Source organism: Sus scrofa, chromosome 6, assembly GCF_000003025.6.
Source record: "Sus scrofa isolate TJ Tabasco breed Duroc chromosome 6, Sscrofa11.1, whole genome shotgun sequence".
Taxonomy (NCBI): domain Eukaryota; kingdom Metazoa; phylum Chordata; class Mammalia; order Artiodactyla; family Suidae; genus Sus; species Sus scrofa.
Genome location: NC_010448.4, coordinates 50,511,524 through 50,532,076, shown reverse-complemented (window position 1 = coordinate 50,532,076; position 20,553 = coordinate 50,511,524). Strand labels below are relative to the sequence as shown.

The 20,553-nt window shown below is 49.4% G+C and overlaps 1 protein-coding gene across 4 annotated transcripts in view; it reads right to left on the bottom strand.

Annotated features, from left to right (window-relative positions):
* LOC106507601 overlaps positions 970-20,553 on the bottom strand; it is a 26,714-nt gene continuing 7,130 nt past the window's right edge. The window contains exons 2-8 of one of the 4 annotated variants that reach the window (XM_021094483.1): positions 14,185-14,316; positions 10,674-11,209; positions 7,685-7,828; positions 6,101-6,241; positions 4,267-4,398; positions 2,131-2,295; positions 1,519-1,898 (exon numbers count right to left, since the gene is read on the bottom strand). In XM_021094483.1, the coding sequence (XP_020950142.1) occupies positions 1,657-1,898; positions 2,131-2,295; positions 4,267-4,398; positions 6,101-6,241; positions 7,685-7,828; positions 10,674-10,788 (939 nt within the window). In that variant the 5' untranslated portion in view covers positions 10,789-11,209; positions 14,185-14,316 and the 3' untranslated portion in view covers positions 1,519-1,656. Of the gene's footprint in view, positions 1,222-1,518; positions 1,899-2,130; positions 2,296-4,266; positions 5,055-6,100; positions 6,242-7,684; positions 7,829-10,673; positions 11,210-14,184; positions 14,317-20,553 lie in introns of those variants that run through there. The other 3 variants (XM_021094484.1, XM_021094482.1, XM_021094481.1) reach the window with 3 other exon arrangements.

Genomic DNA, 20,553 nt, shown 5'->3' with positions numbered 1-20,553 from the left:
CTGAAAGCCTTGGAGAGGGAGTGTATTTGGCCTCGAACCTCACCTTGGCTGCCCGGGATTTTGCTAGACCCCAAAGAGGGAGACAAAAGGAGGAGTTGTTTCCCAATGTTCATGAGAAGAGATAGAGCCCTCATCTGAGGCAGTGGCCTGGTGCTCCCCTAGTTTGAGGAAGACTGCTTAGTCTTTGGGGACCCCAATCTGAAGGAGAATGTGTAACCGTGGAGCCATCTCTAATCCGAGGAAGAAAAACAGCCTAGTCTGAGGGAGGAGGTAGAGTCTTTGGGGTCCCGGCCTGAAGAAAGAGGACTAGCCTTGGGGAGCCTCGTCGTCCGATGGAGGATGTTCACCCTGGTTTTTGACTTTTCTTACCAGAAACTTCCAGGCCCCTAGAGATGCCCTAGGAAGGGGGAGCCAGGGCGCCATCTAGCGGAACAAGCAGGGGGCTGGGGGATATGAGCGTGGACTGGGTGGGAGGGAAGGGGTGAGCGGGATGAAGGCGGAGAGGAAGGGTCGGGGGTAAAGGGTTGGCGGAGGGAAAGGGGTGCGGGGGAGGTTGTTCGGGGAGGGGGATGCCTCAAGAGAGCGCCGCGGTGCCCAGGGCGACCATCAGCAGGGGCAGAGCGAGGCGGAGGCCGGGCGCCGCGCCCGAGTGGCACTTGGCGTCCAGGACGGCGCGTTGGCTGGTGCTGCAGACGGGCCGGCGGGCCAGCCGGTGGCTGGGGAGCGCCGGGAACGCCTCGTTCCCGCACAGGTCGCGGGTGCCGCAGCCGCGCACGCTCACGTTCCGGCCGCCTGCGGAGACACGGGTGGATACGGGGACGTGAGGATGCGCGCGGGCAGGTGACCCACTGCCCGAGCGCGCCTGGCACACGCGCCTGGCGCCTGGCACCAGCCCCGCGTCGCCGTCTCCAGACCCTGGGGGTTCCTCTAACCAAGCAGGTTTCCCTGAAACTCCCTCTAGCCCTATGGGGTCACTTTCCTAAAACACTCTGTCACCTGGAAAGGGGAACATGGGAGCCGGCCAGCCTCAGAGGGAGTGTCACAAATCCATGTCCTTCGGGAAAAACTCACTGGGAATGTTCCGATTCTTGAGGTGGGGCCGGTCATGGTCAGCATGTGGAAGTTCCCAGGCCAGGGACTGAACCTGAGCCACGACAGTAGCCAGAACCACAGAAGTGACAATGCTGGATCCTTAACCTGCTGAGCCCCTAGGGAACTCCCCTAGAAAAAAAAATTTTTTTTAAGCTTTATTGAAGTATAGTTGATTTACAAGTTGCAGAAAATTTTAAATTACACCTGTGAACACTGTGTTTCTTTTGGACAGCACACATCTAGAAGTGTAATGGATTCTCTTAACTATCACAACAGTCTTGGGGGTAAGAGACCATAATTGCCCCCTTTCTCAGACGGGGAAATCCAGGCACAGAGAGACAAAGTCTCAATCCCCAGATCACTTGTCTCATAAGTGGCAGATCCAGGATTGGAACTCGGCAGCCTGGCCCAAGTCCCACTGTGGGCCCTCTACTCCACCACCTTGCTCATGAACGCACTTTATCCTCACAAAACCCTGTGAGATGTGCTCCCACCATCCCCATTTATCAGAGGAGAAAACTGAGGCTCGAAGACATGAAGTTGCTTGTCTTGGGCCACATAGACTCAGTGATGGAGATGGACCCCAAACCCAGGCCTGCCTCCACCCAACAGCAGGGCATCAGGCTCACTTCTGCACATGGGCACGCATGCACACTTACCTTCTTCAGACACCAGGTCCAGCTGGACACACTCGGTCTCCTCGCTGGGACACTGCATGTAGAAGGAGTGGTTGCAGGGCCCCGAGAGGCCCTCGGGACATGCAGGACACAGGAACTTGCTCAGGGTGCTTGAGGCCGGCAGAGTGGCTATAGAGGGGAGAGTGACCAAGAGCTGGTCAGGACCTCCCAGGGCCCTTTGTGCCCTCATTGGCTCTACTACAGGAGAACAACCTTCATGAGCTTTCCCACGGAGATGGGCAGCCTGGTTGGGAAATGGAGCTGGAGGGCCTGCCCTCCTCAACCCAGGACAAACTTCCCTCCAGAGTCACCCCACCACCTCCTCAGCCACCCATCTGACTGCTCTCTGGCAGCATCATACCCAGAGGGGTGGGCGCCTGGCAGTTGCCTTGGCAACAGGTGGTGTTGACCCAGAAACCAAAGCCAATGCTGTAGGTCAGGGCAGAGATGGAGTTGTCAGATGGGCAGTCCTCGGAGGCCATGCAGGAACCATTTCTCCAGGCGACAGAGTTACCTTCACCTGAGGCTGGAGAGGTATGAAGAGAAGCAGTCACAAGCCACCACCCAACGGAGTCCCCCAGTCCCTCTGGGTGCTCACTCTGCCTGAGATGCCCCTACTGCATGTGACGCTATTGCTCATCAGATGCATAAGTTCAGAAAGTCGAGTTCCCGTCGTGGCGCAGTGGTTAACGAATCCGACTAGGAACCATGAGGTTGCGGGTTCGATCCCTGCCCTTGCTCAGTGGGTTAACGATCTGGCGTTGCCGTGAGCTGTGGTGTAGGTTGCAGACGCGGCTCGGATCCCACGTTGCTGTGGCTCTGGCATAGGCCGGTGGCTACAGCTCTGATTGGACCCCTAGCCTGGGAACCTCCATATGCCGCGGGAGTGGCCCAGGAAATAGCAACAATAACAACAACAACAACAGCAAAAAAAAAAAGAAAAAAAAAAAAAGAAAAGAAAGTCTTCCTCCTGGTGCCTTCTCCTCTGACGGTTCCAATGAACAGGTGGCTTGGTACCTGTGATGTCTCCCCAGTCTCTCTCTGAGTCCCACATGGGCTTAGCCAGAAACTTCTCTGGGACCCTGAAAACGCCCAGCACTTGGTCTGGTACATTATCGTCAGTGTTCCTCGGTATATCGCTGGAGTTCCTCTTTCTCCCATTCATGTACATCTTGGAATTCATACCAGAGAAGAGCGGATTTCTAGTTTAATTCCTCTTCCCATTTACAGAAGAGTCCAGTCTTTCCCTTTATGGGGCAGCCGACAGGGAACTTGGGGGCTCCCTCTCCCGAATGTTGCAATAGATGCCAAGTTGGCTGCAACTGTATCTCTCAGCCCACATGCTTTTTTTGCAACACGACGACCACTCTCCCATCAAGAGGTGGCATCTATTGGAGTTCCCTTGGTGACTCAGTGGGTTATGAACCCGACTGTTATCCATGAGGATGCAGGTTCAATCCCTGGCCTTGCTCAGTGGATTAAGGATCTGGTATTGCTGTGAGCTGTGGTGTGGGTCTCAGACGAGGCTTGGATCCTGAGCTGCTGCGGCTGTGGTGTGGACCAGCAGCTGTAGCTCTGATTTGATCTCTAGTCTGGGGACTTCCATATGCCACTGTTTAAAAAAAAAATGAACTTTTTTTTTTTGGCCATGCCAAAAGTTCTGGGGCCAGGGATTGAATCCACGCACAGCATTAACCCAAGCCACAGCAGCGATAACACCAGATCCTTAACCCATTAGTCACCAGGGAATTCCTAAAATTTACTTAACTTTTTTTTTTTTTTTTTTTTTTTTTTTGCTTTTTAGCACCTCTTGATGGCACCTGCTGTATATGGAGGTTCCCAGGCTAGGGGTCTAATCAGAGCTACAGCTGCCGGCCTACACCACAGCCACAGCAATGCAGGATCCAAGTCCCATCTGTGACTTATACCACAGCTCACGGCAATGCCAGATCCCTGACCCACTGAACGAGGCCAGGGATCGAACCTGCATCCTCACAGACACTATGTCAGGTTCTTAACCTGCTGAGCCACAACAGAACTCCCTAGTATCAGATTTTAAACTCATAGCCCCCATTGCAACCAGCCTCTGTTCTCCATGGCCAGGGAAGGGCTACCATGACTGGAGTCAAGGCAGCAAACTCAGGAGGGCAAGCAGAGGTCTCCATGTGTCTCAGGCCACATTTCTTTTTTCATTTTTTTTTTTTTAAGGGCCGCACCTGCAGCATATGGAAGTTCCTAAGCTATGGGTCTAATCAGAGCTATACCTGCTGGCCTATGCCACAGCCACAGCCACAGCAACATGGGATCCGAGCCATGTCTGCGACCTTCACCACAGCTCATGGCAACGCCAGATCCTTAACCCACTGAGCGAGGCCAGGGATCGAACCCGCATCCTCATGGATCCTCATCAGGTTCATTAACCGCTGAGCCATGAAGGGAACTTCCTCGGGCCCCATTTCTGCCTCTCCTCCCCAGTCCTTTCCGCAGGGGCACTTACCTGTGATGCCCGCTGTCTGAAGGCAGTGGGTCCTTTCTTCTGGGAAGGGGAGAGGGCTGCAGTGGTAAAGCTCTGAGCAGGTGAAACAGGTGGTGACCTTAGCCTTGGTGTGGGTTGCAGGTGCACGGGGACCTGAGGCGAGAGGAAGATGAGCTGGCTGGAAGACAACGCGTGCGTGCCGGCGTGCCCAGGTGAGTGCGTGTACGTTTCTGAGCCCATGGCTAACTGCCTGTGACCGTGTTTTGTGTATGCACTTCTGTGATGATGCAGTTTGTGTGCACGAGCATACGGGCCTGTTTCTCTGTGTGCACACATGATTGTGTGCGCCTACATTGCACTCTGAGTGTTGTGGATTTTTCTGAGGAAGGAAAAATGTGGGTGTGTCCGCTTCCACGGCCCCTGTGTGTAGGTATCTCTGTGCATATCTGTGGGAACAGAGCCCATGTTTATGTGTGGGTGTGAAGAAGGCTGGTTTTGGAGGTCTGTGTTTCCAGCAAGGCCTAGGATGCTTGGAGATATAGGTCAGCGCATAGATGTGAATTTTGCGAATGTTAGTAAACTGTTTCAGGATGTCTGTATGTATTCTGTACCTTTGTGTGTTTGTGTGTTTGTACCTGAGTCTTTCCCGGTCCATGAGTTTCGATCTGATAACCACTTCGTCCCCACATGGATATATTATATGTCCGCAAGGATTGTATACACAAAAATCCCATGTCTGGGAGTTCCCATTGTGGCCTAGCGGTAAGGAACCCGACTAATATCCATGAGGATGTGGGTTTGATCCCTGGCCCAGCTCTTGGGTTAAAGATCCGGCATTGCTGTGAGCTGCCATGTAAGTCGTAGACATGGCTCAGATCTGGTGTGGCTGTGGCAGTGGTGTAGGCCAGCAGCTGCAGCTCTGATTCGATCTCTAGCCTGGGAACCTCCATATGCTGCAGGTGTGGCCCTAAAAGGACAAAACAAACAAACAAAAAACCCACGTCCCATCTTCCGGTTGTTAGTAATCCTGCGATGCCCTTTTCCTTTTCCATGTTGTACATTTTAGCTCCCACGTCTGCCTTTTCTCTCCCTTTGTCATGATCAGCCATTCTATCCTCTGCTTAGTTTGGAAAAAGAAACCTCCTATCAGCTGGTAATCTGAGGCAGTGAAGATGAGAATGTTCCCACACTGCCTAAGATTCAGCAAACAGATCCGCTCCTGCATCCCAGAACTGGCCTTGCTGTGCGGGTTCTAACAAGCGCATCTCTAGGTCCCTGGAACCGAAGGATGCTGCTCTATCCAGTTTTGAAAATTGCCTTTGCTCCTCTGAAGGGTCTGTGCTTCTATTCAGTTGTCTCACTTAAAAAGCTGTTGCCCTGATAAATACTATATCAATTAGCACCTGTCTCTTCTGGAAGACAGGTTATGGTCAATGTTCTTTGTTAAGCTGAAGGAAGACTGTTGGCAAATCTGTCTTCTTTCACAAGCAAGGAAGTGAAGAAAAGAAAGGCTGCCAGGTTTCTTATTTCAACCAAGTTTAGATCTCTAACCTCATTTACACAACAGGATGTTTGTGTTTAGAAATACTTGCTCCTCTGTAGGTGTGTTTTGGGTGATGAGACCTAAATGTAGGTGTCTGTTGATGTGTGGATATGTGCCCATGGGATTTTCTGCTTCCAGGTGTCAGGTGGTGTGAGTGTGTGTGTGTGTGCGCGCGCCTCTGCGCTCGCTCATGTGGGTAATTGAACCCCCAGGAGCGGGATGAGAGGAAGGGACCCATAGGACTGGGAAGGGCAGGTGGGATTAAGGGTGGGCAGAGAGGGTGGGGTCTCAGGAAGTCCAGGCTCGAAGCACCTGACTGGGTGGGAGGAGCCACATAGTTGCATTCAGGCTTGGCAGTGAGATGAAATCCACACGCTTCCGGGCCCAGGGTGGTGTTTGCTTGCAGATGGCAGAACTCCAGGGTAGCACAGCCCTTCAGGACCTGGGGAACCCCTGCAGAAACAAGGGGACGCTGCAGGGAGAGACTCTGAGCTTGAGCCTTCCCACTTTTTTGTTTGTTTGTTTGTTTTTTGCTTTTTTTTTAGGGCTGCACCCATGGCATATGGAGGTTCCCAGGCTAGGGGTTCTATCAGAGCTGTAGCCACTGGCCTACACCAGAGCCCCAGTCAATCTGTTTTTTGCTATTACTATGTATCAGCATTCCCAAACAATGGCAGTGATAAAATACCTCTGTCCCTGAGTGGACCACCCCCATCATTCTTGCTCCTCCCACCCCCACCTTCCCAGCACATCACTGCTTAGAGCAGAAAGACCCCTCAGAGAATCTAGTCCACCAGACTGTCAGGAGCAGAAGCCCAGGCGACTTCTCTCTTTCACTTTGCTGGCTTCATAGTCTATTCACTGATCAGTGTGGTTCTATTCTAAGCTTTCTGCTCAAAAAGTCTCTGCTCCAACCCTTTGCAAACCCATAGTGATGATTTAAAAATACATCTGTAGGAGTTCCCATCGTGACTCAGTGCTTAACGAACCCGACTAGTATTCATGAGGACGTGGGTTTGATCCCTGGCACCACTCAGTGGGTTAATGATCCTGCGTTGCTGTTGCTGTGGCTGTGGTGTAGGCTGGCAGCTACAGCTCTGATTCAACCCCTGGCCTGGGAATCTCCATATGCCATGGGTGCGGCCCTAAAAAACACAAAAGAAAAAAAAAATGCATCTGCAAATTCTTTGAGACCAAGAGGTGGTGGCCTATACCTCCTCTCCATGACACCAAATGGACTTTTGTGATCTTTCAACCAACAAAGTATGGCAGAATAACAAGGTGTGATTTCTTAGTCTAGGTCATAAAAAACCATGTAGCTGCCCCTTTGTTTGCTGGAATACTCGCTCTTATAATCAGTTGCCGTAAAGATGGTGGCAGCCATGATATGAGGAAGCCCAGTTTGACCAAAGAGGAGAAGCCACATGGAGAGAGAGAGAGCGACCAAGTAGCCCCAGCCACTGCCTTATTTGCTGCACTATTCGGTATTAGAGTCTCCAGCCACCAAATAAAGAGCCCTGAGGCAGCCATGCTGTGAGGAAGCCCATTCTAACCAATGTAGAGAGAACACCTGGAAAAGCCCGGAGTCTACATGGATGAGATGCTCATCAAGCCCCTAGCTGCTCTCAGCCCTGCAGTTCCAGCTCCAGCCACCCTCTGACTGCAACTATATGAGTCCCACAATGGTCCAATGGAGCTTTTCCTGAATTTCCAACCTACAGAAATCATAAGAGTTAATAAAATGACTGTTGTTGTTTTAAGTCACTACAGGCAAGAGTGATGCGTTAAAAAGCCATAGATAACCAGAACACATCTGCAAATAAACCTCAACACTTATTTTTGTGCAGGTGGGAGGGAGGCTGGCCGTGCAAGGGACTTCCTGAAGGGGACGCTTACCTCCATGCCGTGTCCCGTTGGGGGTGAGACACATAGTCTGGTTCCCGGTGCAGTTCATGACCGAAATGGAGTCACACGGGGCCGTCTTATCCCCAGAACAGTAGCGACACTTCACCCCATTGGGCTGAGCTTCGGGTTCTGCCTCTGGTGGGAGTGGGTGTCGTGAGGGTGGGGTGGAGCAGAAGAAGACCCCCACTCAGCCCCCCTGCCCCACCAGCCCTCTGTTCTTGCTGCCTCTGTCCACCACAGCCAGGCATTTTCCTCAAAAGTGGGACCAGCCTGGTGTCAGATGCCACCTTCTGGCCCTTGAAGATGTCTTCTGAGGAGAAGTGATCTGGCCTCACCACGCTACTTTGTCCTAAACAAACCTTCAGGCTGAATTCCAAGGGTTTGTCCATTCATTCCACAAGCATTTCTCTCTTTTTTTTTTCTTTCCCCACAAGTATTTCTTGAGCACCTACTATATGCCAGGCCCTGTTCTGGAGACACAGTTCTGACCACACAGACAAAAGCTCTCCCTCAAAGACCTTGAGTTCCAAAAGCGATGAAAAAGCGATCCTTGTCACTGTAGGTTCTGAGGGGCTGTGGTCTTCTACAAAAGAGTGGGACTGTGGCTTCCGGGTCCTCTACCACCTTATTAATTTCAGAGCTTCCTTAGAGATCCGAAACATTTAAGAGGAAGCTGTTTACGCATATTTTTGCTGCATCCAAACTAAGCCATAGATCTTTTTAATGTGGGTTTATACTGAAATGTTGGCAGATACAGAAAAGTAGCATCAAGAACTGTGCTGGCTAATAGGTGGCTGCTATCTGCACACAGCTACTAAGTACTTAAACTGTGGCCGATTCCCTCTGGGAGGTATTGTGAGTATAAAACACACCCTAGGAGTTCCCGTTGTGGCTTAGTGGTTAACAGATCTGACTAGGAACCACAGATCTGAGTAGGAACCACGAGGTTGCACGTTCGATCCCTGGCCTGGCTCAGTGGGTTAAGGATCCCAGCGTTGCCGTGAGCTGTGGTGTAGATTGCAGACATGGCTCGGATCCCGCGTTGCTGTGGTGTAGGCTGGCGGCTACAGCTCCGATTCGACCCCTAGCCTGGGAACCTCCATATGCCATGGGAGCGGCCCTAGAAAAGGCAAAAAGACAAAAAGACAAAAAAAAAAAAAAAAAAAAAAAAAAACCATCCTAGGCTTCACAGGCTTAGTATGGAAAAAAAGAAAATATTAATAATTTTGTATTAATTATCTCCATGTGGAAATAATGTTGACTTATTGATCTATTTATTTATCCGCTTTTTAGGGCCTCATGTGCGGCATATGGAAGTTCCCAGGCTGGGGTCGTATCAGAGGAGAAGCTGCCAGTCTATGCCATAGCTCACAGCAACACTGGATACTTAACCCGCTGAGCAAGGCCAGGAACTAAACCCGCATCCTGAAGGATACTAGTTGGGTTTGTTACTGCTGAGCCACAGTGGGAACCCTTTTAGATAAGATACCTTAAATAAGATCTGTCTTGAAAACTAATTTCACTTGGTTCTTTGTACTTTTGAACGTGGCTACTAGAAAAGTTTTCATTCCAAATAATGCCACTTGCTGCAACATAGATGGACCTAGATTTGATCATACTAAGCAAAGTCGGAAAGGCAAAGACAAATATCATATGCCATCACTTATATGTGAAAGCCAAAATGATACAAATGAACTTATATATGAAACAGACTCACAGACATAGAGAACAGACTTGTGGTTGCAAAGGGACCGGGGTGGGGTGGGGAAGGGATGCAGTGGGAGTTTGGGATTAGCAGACACAAACTATTATATAAACTACAAAGTCCTACTGTAGAGCACAGGGAGCTGTATTCAATATCCTATAATAAACCTTAGTGGAAAAGAACATGAAAGAGAATACACACACACACATGTATATATGTGGTGTACTTTGCTGTATACCAGAAACTAGCAACATTGTAAATTCACGATACTTCAATTATTAAAATAATAAATTAAAAATTTTTAAAAGTAAAGCTTTGCTGTACAGTAGAAAAAAATTTGTCTTGGGGAAATAATTTAAAAAAAAGAAAAAAGAAAGAAAACTTTCATCCCCACTATGGCTCACGTTATATTTCCACTGCCAGCACTGCTGTGACCACCTACAGGAGACAATTGCGCCAAGTATTCCGAGGGAGTTTGGTTTGATGCTCTCCTACGAGCCGGCTTTACAAGCTGCCTGGCATGCCTATCTCGCAGCTCGGACCTGGCTATTTGATTCGGTTGACGTGCCCCGTTTAGGAGAAGGGAAATCAGCCCAGACTGTAGAGCTGTCTGCCCACTGCTACACCTGCCACATACAAACTCCTTCTTTGGAAAAAAAGAGCCAAGGAACACAAAGTGATCTTTATCACTGCTCAGGGGCAGGTCTGGAGTGAGCCAGTGAGGAGGTGCTCACTGCCAAAGTCAAGCAAGTGCAGAGTCCTGAGCACCTCCGCTCACCCTGGCCTGGGGCCCATGACATTTCTTGTTGTGCTTAGCTGGCCTTCAGGGAAGTCCCTCTTCTAAGGAAAAGTAAGAGCCTGGGGCTTCTCTCCAGCACCCCAGCAACTCAATAAGCACAGGTACATTTTTTTTTTTTTCTTTTTTGGCCATCCCGTGGCATATGGAGTTCCCCAGGCCAGGGATCAGATCTGACCTGTGGTTACAACCTAAGCCAGAGCTGCAGCAATGCAGGGCCGAGCAGGGACAGAACCTGTGTCCCAGTGCTCCCAAGATATCGCCCAAATCCACACAGCTAGCGATTTATAGAATGCCCACTCTGTGCCAGCCTTATGCTAGATGCTCCTCCTGCCAAAGTTATTTCACACCTATTTCCCAGATGAGAAAACCAAGGTTCTTCTTGCCCCCTAATCATCCAGGCAGTGCCAGGAACTGAGGCCAAATTCCCACGACATCCCACCCGGGTGTGTGATGCCCCCAGGTCCCCACTTACAAACCTTGTAGGGTAGACAGGCTGCAGTCACTCTCACAACAGGCCGTGCTGACCTGGAGACTCAAGCCAGGACCGTAGGTCAGGACATAGATACCTTCGCGGCACTCCTCGGGGGCCATGCAGGACCATTCCTAATGAGAGTCCCATTTGCTGGTGACAGATGTTGAGGAGGGAGATTAGAGACGCCCCCCTCAAGCCCTGTGGGACTTCTGCCTCCTTTGCAGCCATCCCCAGAGGTCAATCTGGGACCTCAGCTGGAGTTGAGACCACACCCCCACACCCCACACCCCACCGAGCCCAGCAGCACCAAGCTGAGCCAAGAGGGAGTTTGGGACCGCCAGTCCCAGGGGGCTTGTCTACACCTTTCCCCTCCAACCTCCACCCACCCATTTCGTCCATCCTCTCTGCCTAGCCCCCTCCCCCAGGCTGGTCCCCCACCCATCTGCATCTGGCTGAATAAACAGGAGTCCTGGGCCAGAGGTCAGGTTATCTCCGTGCAGTTTCCCAGCAAAGGGCAGGCTGGACATGTCTTGGAGGTCCCTGCGGGGAGAGAGGGGTGATCAGACCTTGTGATTTGAGAAGGAGAAAAGGAGAACACGCACGCGCGCGCGCGCACAGGTGCGATTCAAGAACAGAACTAAGGGCTGGGGAGTTCCCGTCGTGGTACAGTGGTTAACGAACCCAACTAGGAACCATGAGGTTGCGGTTTTGGTCCCTGCCCTTGCTCAGTGGGTTAACGATCCGGTGTTGCCGTGAGCTGTGGTGTAGGTCGCAGACGTGGCTCAGATCCTCCATTGCTGTGGCTGTGGCGTAGGCCAGTGGCTACAGCTCTGACTGGACCTCTAGCCTGGGAACTCCATATGCCATGGGAGCGGCCCAAGAAATAGCAAAAAGACAAAAAAAAAAAAAAAAAAAAAAAAAAAAGAACTAACGGCTGGGGCTGAATAGCATAGAGGGAACTATGTCCAATCACTCATGGTGGAACACAATGAAAGATAATAGGAGAAAGAGTGTGTATAAATGGATGCCTGAGTCACTCTGCTGTACAGCAGAAATTGACAGAACAATGTAAATCAACTATAATAAAAAAATTTTGAAACAAAGACAAGTGCTTAGGTACAATCATAAAATCAGTTATTTGTGCAGTATTGCCATGAAAAAAAAATAGTAACTAAGGGCTGGGGTTGGAAGGCTATGGGGAGAAGATCAAAGAACCTGGTCCCAGTGGCATGTGAATGGCATCCTGGGTGGGTGAAGCAGCGTGGGCAAAGCCTAGGAGAGGGAACCAGCATCTCCACGCTGGAGCTGTGGACCGTCTCCATCTGATCTCAGCATGAAACTCATCCTCCTAACTTCTCCCCGCCAAGCCCAGAACCGAGAGATGTGAGCTCCAGGTTTGGTTCCAGCCCATCAGACTCTGGCTCTGGGCAAGCCCTTCCCCTCATCCCAGACTGAGCCTCATTTTCTTCATCTGCAAAATGGGAATGAAGATTTCCAAGGTTGTCAGGAAGATCACAAAGGGACTACAGTGTCACTGTCTTAGAAAGATGGGAGGCCAGATGGGGGAGTAGTTTGCCAAAAGAACCAAAGGATAGGACCAAAGGATAGGACTAAGTGAAGTTAGTCAGACAGTGAAAAACAAATATCATATGATATCACTTAGATGTGGCGTCTAAACAAGGCTACAAATGAACTTAATTTGCAGAACAGAAATGGACTCACAGACTTTGAAAAACTTGTGGTTACCAAAGAGGACAGGTTGGGGGTGGGGGTGGGAGGAATGGGCTGGGGGTTTGGGGTTGGCCCACATGGAAGGATTGGCCAATGGGGACCCGCTGTACAGCACAGAGAGGTCTACCCAGCGCTCTGTGATAAGCTATGTGGGAAAAGAATCTGAAAGAAAATGGATGTGTGTCCGTGTTCAAAGGCATCATTCTGCGCAGCAGAAATTAGCACAACATTGTAAATTAACTATGCTTCAATAAAACTTTAAAAAATGACAGAAAATTTGGAGTTCCCGTCGTGGCGCAGTGGTTAACAATCCGACTAGGAACCATGAGGTTGCGGGTTCGGTCCCTGCCCTTGCTCAGTGGGTTAACGATCTGGCGTTGCCGTGAGCTGTGGTGTAGGTTGCAGATGTGGCTCGGATCCCACGTTGCTGTGGCTCTGGCATAGGCCGGTGGCTACAGCTCCGATTCGACCCCTACCCTCCATATGCCGCGGGAGCGGCCCAAGAAATAGCAAAAACAAACAAACAAACAAACAAAAATGACAAAATTTAAAAAGAGAAAAAAAAAGAACCAAAGGGGAGATAGGCAGGCAAGGTAAATGAATAAAAATAAGTCATTCATAAGAGCTCACCATCAGACAGGACTACTCATGGCCTCATACTATTCTGTGCTCTTAAAAACTCCTCAAACAGGAGTTCCCGTTGTGTCAGAGTGGAAACAAATCCGACGAGGAACCATGAGCTTGAGGTTCAATCCCGGACCTCACTCAGTGGGTTAAGGATCTGGTGTTGTCATAAGCTCTGGTATAGGTCACAGGCTCGGCTCGGATCTGATGTTGCTGTGGCTGTGGCGTAGCTCCGATTCAGCCCCTGGCCTGGGAACTTCCAAATGCCCCGGGTGCGGCCCTAAAAAGCCAAAAAAAAAGCTCCCAACCATATTTTTTTTAAGTTGAGAGTTATGTTTTATTTGGAGCAGTGCTGAGAACCTAAGCCTGGGATACAGCCTCTGAGAGACTGTTCTAAAAAGATAGTGGAGTTTCCTTGTGGCTCAGCAGGTTAAGGTGTGGCACTGTCACTGCAGTAGCTCAGGTTGCTGTTGTGGTGGGGGTTCAATCCCTGGCCCAGGAACTTCCATATTCTTTAGATGCAGCCAAAAAAGGGGGGGGGGCCAAGGTATATAGGAGTTTTTGCAAAAAAAAAAAAAAGCAGGTAGCATGTAGTCAAGTATCAAAAGATTACTGCTAATTAAAGACAACCCCGAAGTTCCCTGGTGGCTCAGTGGGTTAAAGATCTGGCATTGTCACTGCTGTGGCCAGGGTCGCCACTGTGACAAAGTTTCCATCCCTGGCCCAGGAACTTTTACATGCCATGGGCACAGCCAAAAAAAGAGAAAGAAAGTAAAAGAAAAGAGAAAATCCAGATGTCTCAAGTTAATGAATTTACTGCTTTTCTATCTCTTCAAACATATTAATTTAATGAATGTCCCCAACAGTCCCCTGATGCAGAGTCATTATCACCTTCATCTCACAGGTGGGGAAACTGAGGCACAGAGAGATTAAGTGGCTTTCTCAAGGTCACACAGCTAAAAAGTGGCAGAGCCAAGATTTGAACCCAGACAGCCTGGCTCCAGAACTATGCTCTCAAATACTCTCTTCCGCTGCCTGTGCCAGACAAAAAGCCAAGGCAGAGGAGCAGGGGCTCAGACTCTGAAGCCAAATTCCCACCACCCACGGGACCTAAGGGTCCACCCTCTCGCTCTCTGAGGGACCATGCAAAGCATGCCTACCTTCTGGGGCTGCCAGCGCTCCAAGGAACGCCAGAGGAGGGAGAAGCCAAAGTATGATCCAGGCTGGAGAGGAGGAAGCAGGACCCAGGTGCCCAGGCCTTTTATCCTGGAGCCTTGGCTAGGGAGGCAGCCCTGGGAGAGGGAGAGCAAATAAGCTGGGGAGATAGAGGCCTCACCTGCCATCTGGGCCACTGGGACACTGGGCAGGGAGGGGACTTAGAGAGCTCAGAGATGGGGAGACTGAGTCCTGCAGGGCATGTGGGACAAGCCTGAGGCTACACACTGAAGCCAGAGAAGGATGATGGGGGATTCTTCAGTGGCTCAATGGGTTAAGGATCTGGCATGGTCACTGCTGTGGCTGGGGTTGCTGATTCGGCACTGGTTCAATCCCTGGAACTTCCATTGGCCAGAGACATGGCCCCCTAAAAAAGGATGATGAGTATGTTATTATTATTCCTATCATTATTAAGTTTGCTGGTCATTCCATAGAGATGTTAACTCACTGGACCCTTAAAATAATCCTGCAAGCCGGGAGTTCCAATTGTGGCTCAGCAGATTAAAAACCTAACATAATGTCTGTAAGGATGTGGGTTTGATCCCTGGCCTTGCTCAGTGGGTTAAGGATCTGGTGTTGCCACGAGTTGTGGTATAGGTCCCAGATGTGGCCTGGATCCAGGGTTGCTGTGGCTGTGGTGTAGGCTGGCAGCTGAAGCTCCGATTTGACCCCTAGCCTGGGAACCGCCATCTGCCATGCATGCAGCCATGAAGGGAAAAAAAAAAATCCTACCATTACCATTAGCCATTAGCCTCAGGAGGCGTATTCAAAATATTTGACCATCAGTCAGTCTAGGCCAGGCTATATGGCGGTAACAATTCTACCCCATTACTAGAGTGGCATCCTGGTGCCCTCCATGGACCTGGCGTCTCCCTTTTAGTTACTGGAAACTGGGGGTGTCTGGGAGGACCCAGACCTGTCACTGGGTGTGGGGAAGCCAGAGTCTTGGGAGGGAAGATTTTTACCAATCAAATTTGGAAGTATCTCAATTTGTTTTTTTGTTTTTTTTTTTTTTTTTTTTGGCTTTTTTAGGGCCACATCCATAGCATATGGAGGTTCCCAGGCTAGGGGTCAAATTGCAACTGCAGCTGCTGGCCTATGCCACAGCCACGTGACGCCAGATCCGAGCCACATCTGGACCTATGCCATAGCTCACAGCAATGCTGAATCCTTTATCCACTGAGCAGGGCCAGAGATTGAACCCACATTCTCATGGATACTAGTCCGGTTTGTTACCACTGAGCCACAATGGGAAGTCCCATCTCAATATTTTAATAACTGATACCGTTGAAATCAGCCCTAGTTTTCCCATCACACAGAGAAGGAAACTAAGGCTCAGAGCAGCCCAGGCCCTTGTCCAAGGCCGCAAAGTGAGGATGTGGGCACAACAAGGATTTGAACCCAGGCCCCTCTGACCCTTGGGCTTCACTATGAGGAGAGAGGAAAGACAGCCCTGCTCTGGATGAGGCCGGCATTGCTCTCTCACCCCTGCCTCTGCTGGGCAGCCTTGATGTGCCTATCTGTTCAATGGGAATAAGGTCCATCTCAACCGCCCCCAAAGGGCCTTCCGCCCCAGCGCTTGGAATGTCTCTGCACAAACCTAGAGTCCCCACCTCTCCTTTGAGGTATAATTATGAGGACCTCTCTTCCCTTGTTTGGGGCCTGAGTGTGTTGAACCCTAAGATCCATTTCTTTCAATTCTGAAAGCCTATGATTTTTTTTCCCCACTGTACAGCAAGGGGATCAAGTTATCCTTACATGTATACATTACAATTACATTTTTTTCCCCACCCTTTGTTCTGTTGCAACATGAGTATCTAGACAAAGTTCTCAATGCTATTCAGCAGGATCTCCTTGTAAATCTATTCTAAGTTGTGTCTGATAAGCCCAAGCTCCCGATCCCTCCCACTCCCTCCCCTTCCCATCAGGCAGCCACAAGTCTTTTCTCCAAGTCCATGATTTTCTTTTCTGAGGAGATGTTCATTTGTGCTGGATGTTAGATTCCAGTTATAAGTGCTTTCATATGGTATTTGTCTTTGTCTTTCTGGCTCATTTCACTCAGTATGAGATTCTCTAGTTCTATCCATGTTGCTGCAAATGGCATTATGTCATTCTTTTTTATGGCTGAGTAGTATTCCATTGTGTATATATACCACCTCTTCCGAATCCAATCCTCTGTCGATGGACATTTGTGTTGTTTCCATGTCCTGGCTATTGTGAATAGTGCTGCGATGAACATGCAGGTGCATGTGTCTCTTTTAAGTAGAGTTTTGTCCGGATAGATGCCCAAGAGTGGATTGTGGGGTCATATGGAAGTTCTATGTATAGATTTCTAAGGTATCTCCAAACTGTTCTCCATAGTGGCTGTAACAGTTTACATTCCCACCAACAGTGCAGGAGGGTTCCCTTTTCTCCACAGCCCCTCCAGCACTTGTTATCTGTGGATTTATTAATGATGGCCATTCTGACTGGGGTGAGGTGGTATCTCATGGTAGTTTTGATTTGCATTTCTCTAACAATCAGCGATGTTGAGCATTTTTTCATGTGTTTGCTGGCCATCTGTATATCTTCTTTGGAGAAATGTCTGTTCAGGTCTTTTGCCCATTTTTCCATTGATTGATTGGCTTTTTTTTGCTGTTGGGTTGTATAAGTTGCTTATATATTCTAGAGATTAAGCCCTTGTCGGTTGCATCATTTGAAACTATTTTCTCCCATTCTGTAAGTTGTCTTTTTGTTTTCTTTTTGGTCTCCTTTGCTGTGAAAAAGCTTTTCAGTTTGATTAGGCCCCATGGGTTTATTTTTGCTCTAATTTCTATTGCTTTGGGAGACTGACCTGAAAAAATATTCATGATGTTGATGTCAGAGAGTGTTTTGCCCATGTTTTCTTCTAGGAGTTTGATGGTGTCCTGTCGTATATTTAAGTCTTTCAGCCATTTGGAGTTTATTTTTGTGCATGGTGTGAGGGTGTGTTCTAGTTTCATTGCTTTGCATGCAGCTGTCCAGGTTTCCCAGCAGTGCTTGCTGAATAGACTTTCTTTTTCCCATTTTATGTTCTTGCCTCCCTTGTCAAAGATTAATTGACCATAGGTGTCAGGGTTTATTTCCGGGTTCTCTATTCTGTTCCATTGGTCTGTCTGTCTATTTTGGTACCAGTACCACACTTTTGATGACTGTGGCTCTGAAAGCCTATGATTTTAAATCACAATTGCTGGAGCTCCCTGGTGGACTGGTGGCTAAAGAACTGGCATTGTCACTGCTCTGGTGCAGGATCTGAGCCATACTTGCAACCTAAACCACAGCCATGGCAATGCCGGATCCTTAACCCACTGTGCCGGGCCGGAGATCGATTCCATTGCACCGCAGCAGGAACTCCAAAAAGCCACCACAATTGTTAATCCCCAGTGGGCAGGTCTATCCTCCTGCAAGCCCATGCTCTGGCCTCAGGGGGCAAGGTCAAGGATGCCCACCCCCAATATCTATATTAGATCTTAGGAGACCATAGCTGGACTGGCACATCCCAGGAAGGAAAGAAGTTATGTTGTCAGGCCTCCACCAGTCCCTAAGCACGTGACAGACAAGGAGAGTGAGGTGTCACTGCCCCAGGGACACTAAACCGACTTAGGCCAGTGCCTTCAGGAAGCTCTCGATCAATGGTCGCAATATGACCATAGGGGGGATTTGTACTAGTGACGCTCAGGCTTCCAGGAACCCACAAGCGTGCACACACACACAAGCGCGCGCGCATCCAGAGGGGGATGAGCGTCATGGAGCCATAAGGCCTGGATTTAAGTTCCGTTCAGCTGCTTCCAGCTGGGTGGTCTGGGACATTTCACCCACCTGAACCTCAGCTTCCTCGATTGTCAAGCAGGGCAACTAGGAGGATCTACAGAAAAGGGCTGCTGTGAGGATAAAATGAGCTGATGTATCAGCAAGAGCTGAGAACAACAGACACTCTATAGCATCATCATCTCATCATCATCTCATCATCACCGTCATCATCTCATCATCACCGTCCTCATTCTCTTCTCATCATATTCATCATCATCTTCATCTTCCTCCTCACCTTCCCATCTAGCAGCAGGCCTGGCAAGGCTGTGTGGGCCTCTCCTTTTGGCTCAGAGGAGAACTCCCAACCAAGAGAAAGGACCAATCCAAGGCCACTCAAAGTGCAGGCCGGTCAGGCTTCCCAGGCTATGGGGCGATGACGGCATCGCATCAAGGAGCTCGCTTTAGAAGGCACCAGTCCTCAGGGGGAAGGGAACCTGGGGACTCCTCCTGCCAGGGCGCTGCAGCAGGGACAAGTTTGGGGAGGAGGCCCACCTCCTTGCCGGGTGAGCCCTGAGCCCCTTTGTTCAGGAGCAGTGGAAGAGGGAGAACCGTCCCCGGGGAACCAGGGAGGAGGGAGGGGCTCCTGGTGGTTCGTGACTGGAAGCCAGTCTCCGCAAAGGTTAGTTGATAACTCGGGCTGGATACACAGGCCACGAGCTGCACAAACATGATGTTTTCAGGGTAAAGAGCATGAAGGGCAAGGAGACAGGGAAGGGATGTTTCCTTGCCCTTAATTTGAAACCTGGAGGTGAGGGGACATCGGAGAAGTTCTTTCATGCACATCGAAATAAGTACCAGCACATGCAGCTCCCTTTTATGACCAAACACACTGTCCTGCCCCTAGACTTTTCTACCTGACAATCATGTAACCTGACTTACAGAGTTTCCTCTTTCTTTTTTTCTGCTGGATAAGTGTGCTTCTTGTATTGTTAGGTATGTTCCCATTGCTCGGTATTACAAACTCTGCCGCTGTAAAGAATTATGTACCAAGTTCGCTCATGTGGTAAGTGGTTTTGAAATGTCAAAAAGGTTTTCTACATTTGTAACTTTGAGAACAATTGCAAAATGACCGTCCACGGGGTTGTACCAATTTACAGCAGTGTGGGGTGGTCCCTGCAGATCCTCCAACTCTGTGTATCATCCGATGGTTTTATTTTGGCCAATCTATAGGTGATTGTGGCCATGAATTCTCTGTGGATCCTTCCATCAAGAGATCAAATCTATTTCCCTTTCCTCAACTCTGAGCCAGCCTTGGAACTTGCTTTGCCTGATAGAATGTAGCAGAAATTGGAGTTCCCTGGTGGCTCAGTGGGTTAAGGATCCAGCATGGTCACTGCTGTGGCTGGGGTTTGACCCCTGTTCTGGGAACTTCCACATGCCAAAAAAAGAAAAAAAGAAGATCGCATGGGTTCTGAGCTTCACCTAAGGGGAACTTGCAGCTTCTAATTGTCACTTTCTTACTGCCGAGAACCGTTCTGCTGCTGTGTGAACCAGCTTGCCTCCTGCAGGATGCGGGAGCTGAGCATCCCAGCTTTTCCAGCTGACAACCTCCAAGTGAGGCCGTCTAAGACCAACCGGGCCTGGCCAAGCCAACCTGAACCAAGATGAGGCCAGACCACCCACAGACTCTCCAGGCGTAATGTTTGCTTGTTTCGAGCCACTTAATTCTGAGGTGCTATGACAGCAAAAGCCAGCTGCCCCAAATGGTATATTAGCATCATTTTCATAAGAGCCATTGTGCCTCCTCTTTTGTCTTTTCCTAATTTTTCTATCGATTCATAGGAACTATATCAATTTCCTGTGGCCACCACAGCAAAGTACCACAAACTGGGTGGCTTAAAACAACAGAAATGTGGAGCTCCTGTCGCGGCTCAGCAGTAATGAACCCGACTCATATCCATGAGGATGCAGGTTCAATCCCTGGCCCCCACACTCAGTGGGTTAAGGATCCGGCATTGCCATGAACTGTGGTGTAGGTCACAGCCGCAGCTCAGATCTGGCGTTGGTGTGGCTGTGGCGTAGGCCAGCAGCTGAAGCTCCAATTAGACCCCTAGCCTGGGAACCTCCATATGCCACGCCATAAAAAAAAAAAAAAAAAAAAGAAAGAAAGAAAGAAAGAAAAAAAAAGAAAGAAAAACCAGAAATGTATTGTCTCACAATCTGGAGACTGGAAGTCCAAAATCCAGATGTTGTGAGGGCTGTGTGCTGTGCTGATATGCTGGCAGTCTTTGGCTGGCAGCTCATAACTCCAATCTCAGATTTTAGCATCACATGGCCTTTTCCCGTGTCTCTGTCTTCACGTGGCTATCTTCTTCTTTTTTTTAATTAAATGTTATTGGAATACGGTTGACTTGCACTGTTGTGCTAGTTTCAGGTGTATAGCAATGTGAATCGGTTATCTGTACACATATACCCATTCCTTTTCTGATTCTTTTCCCCCATAGGTTATCACACAGTTTTGAGTAGATTTCCCTGTGCTAGACAGT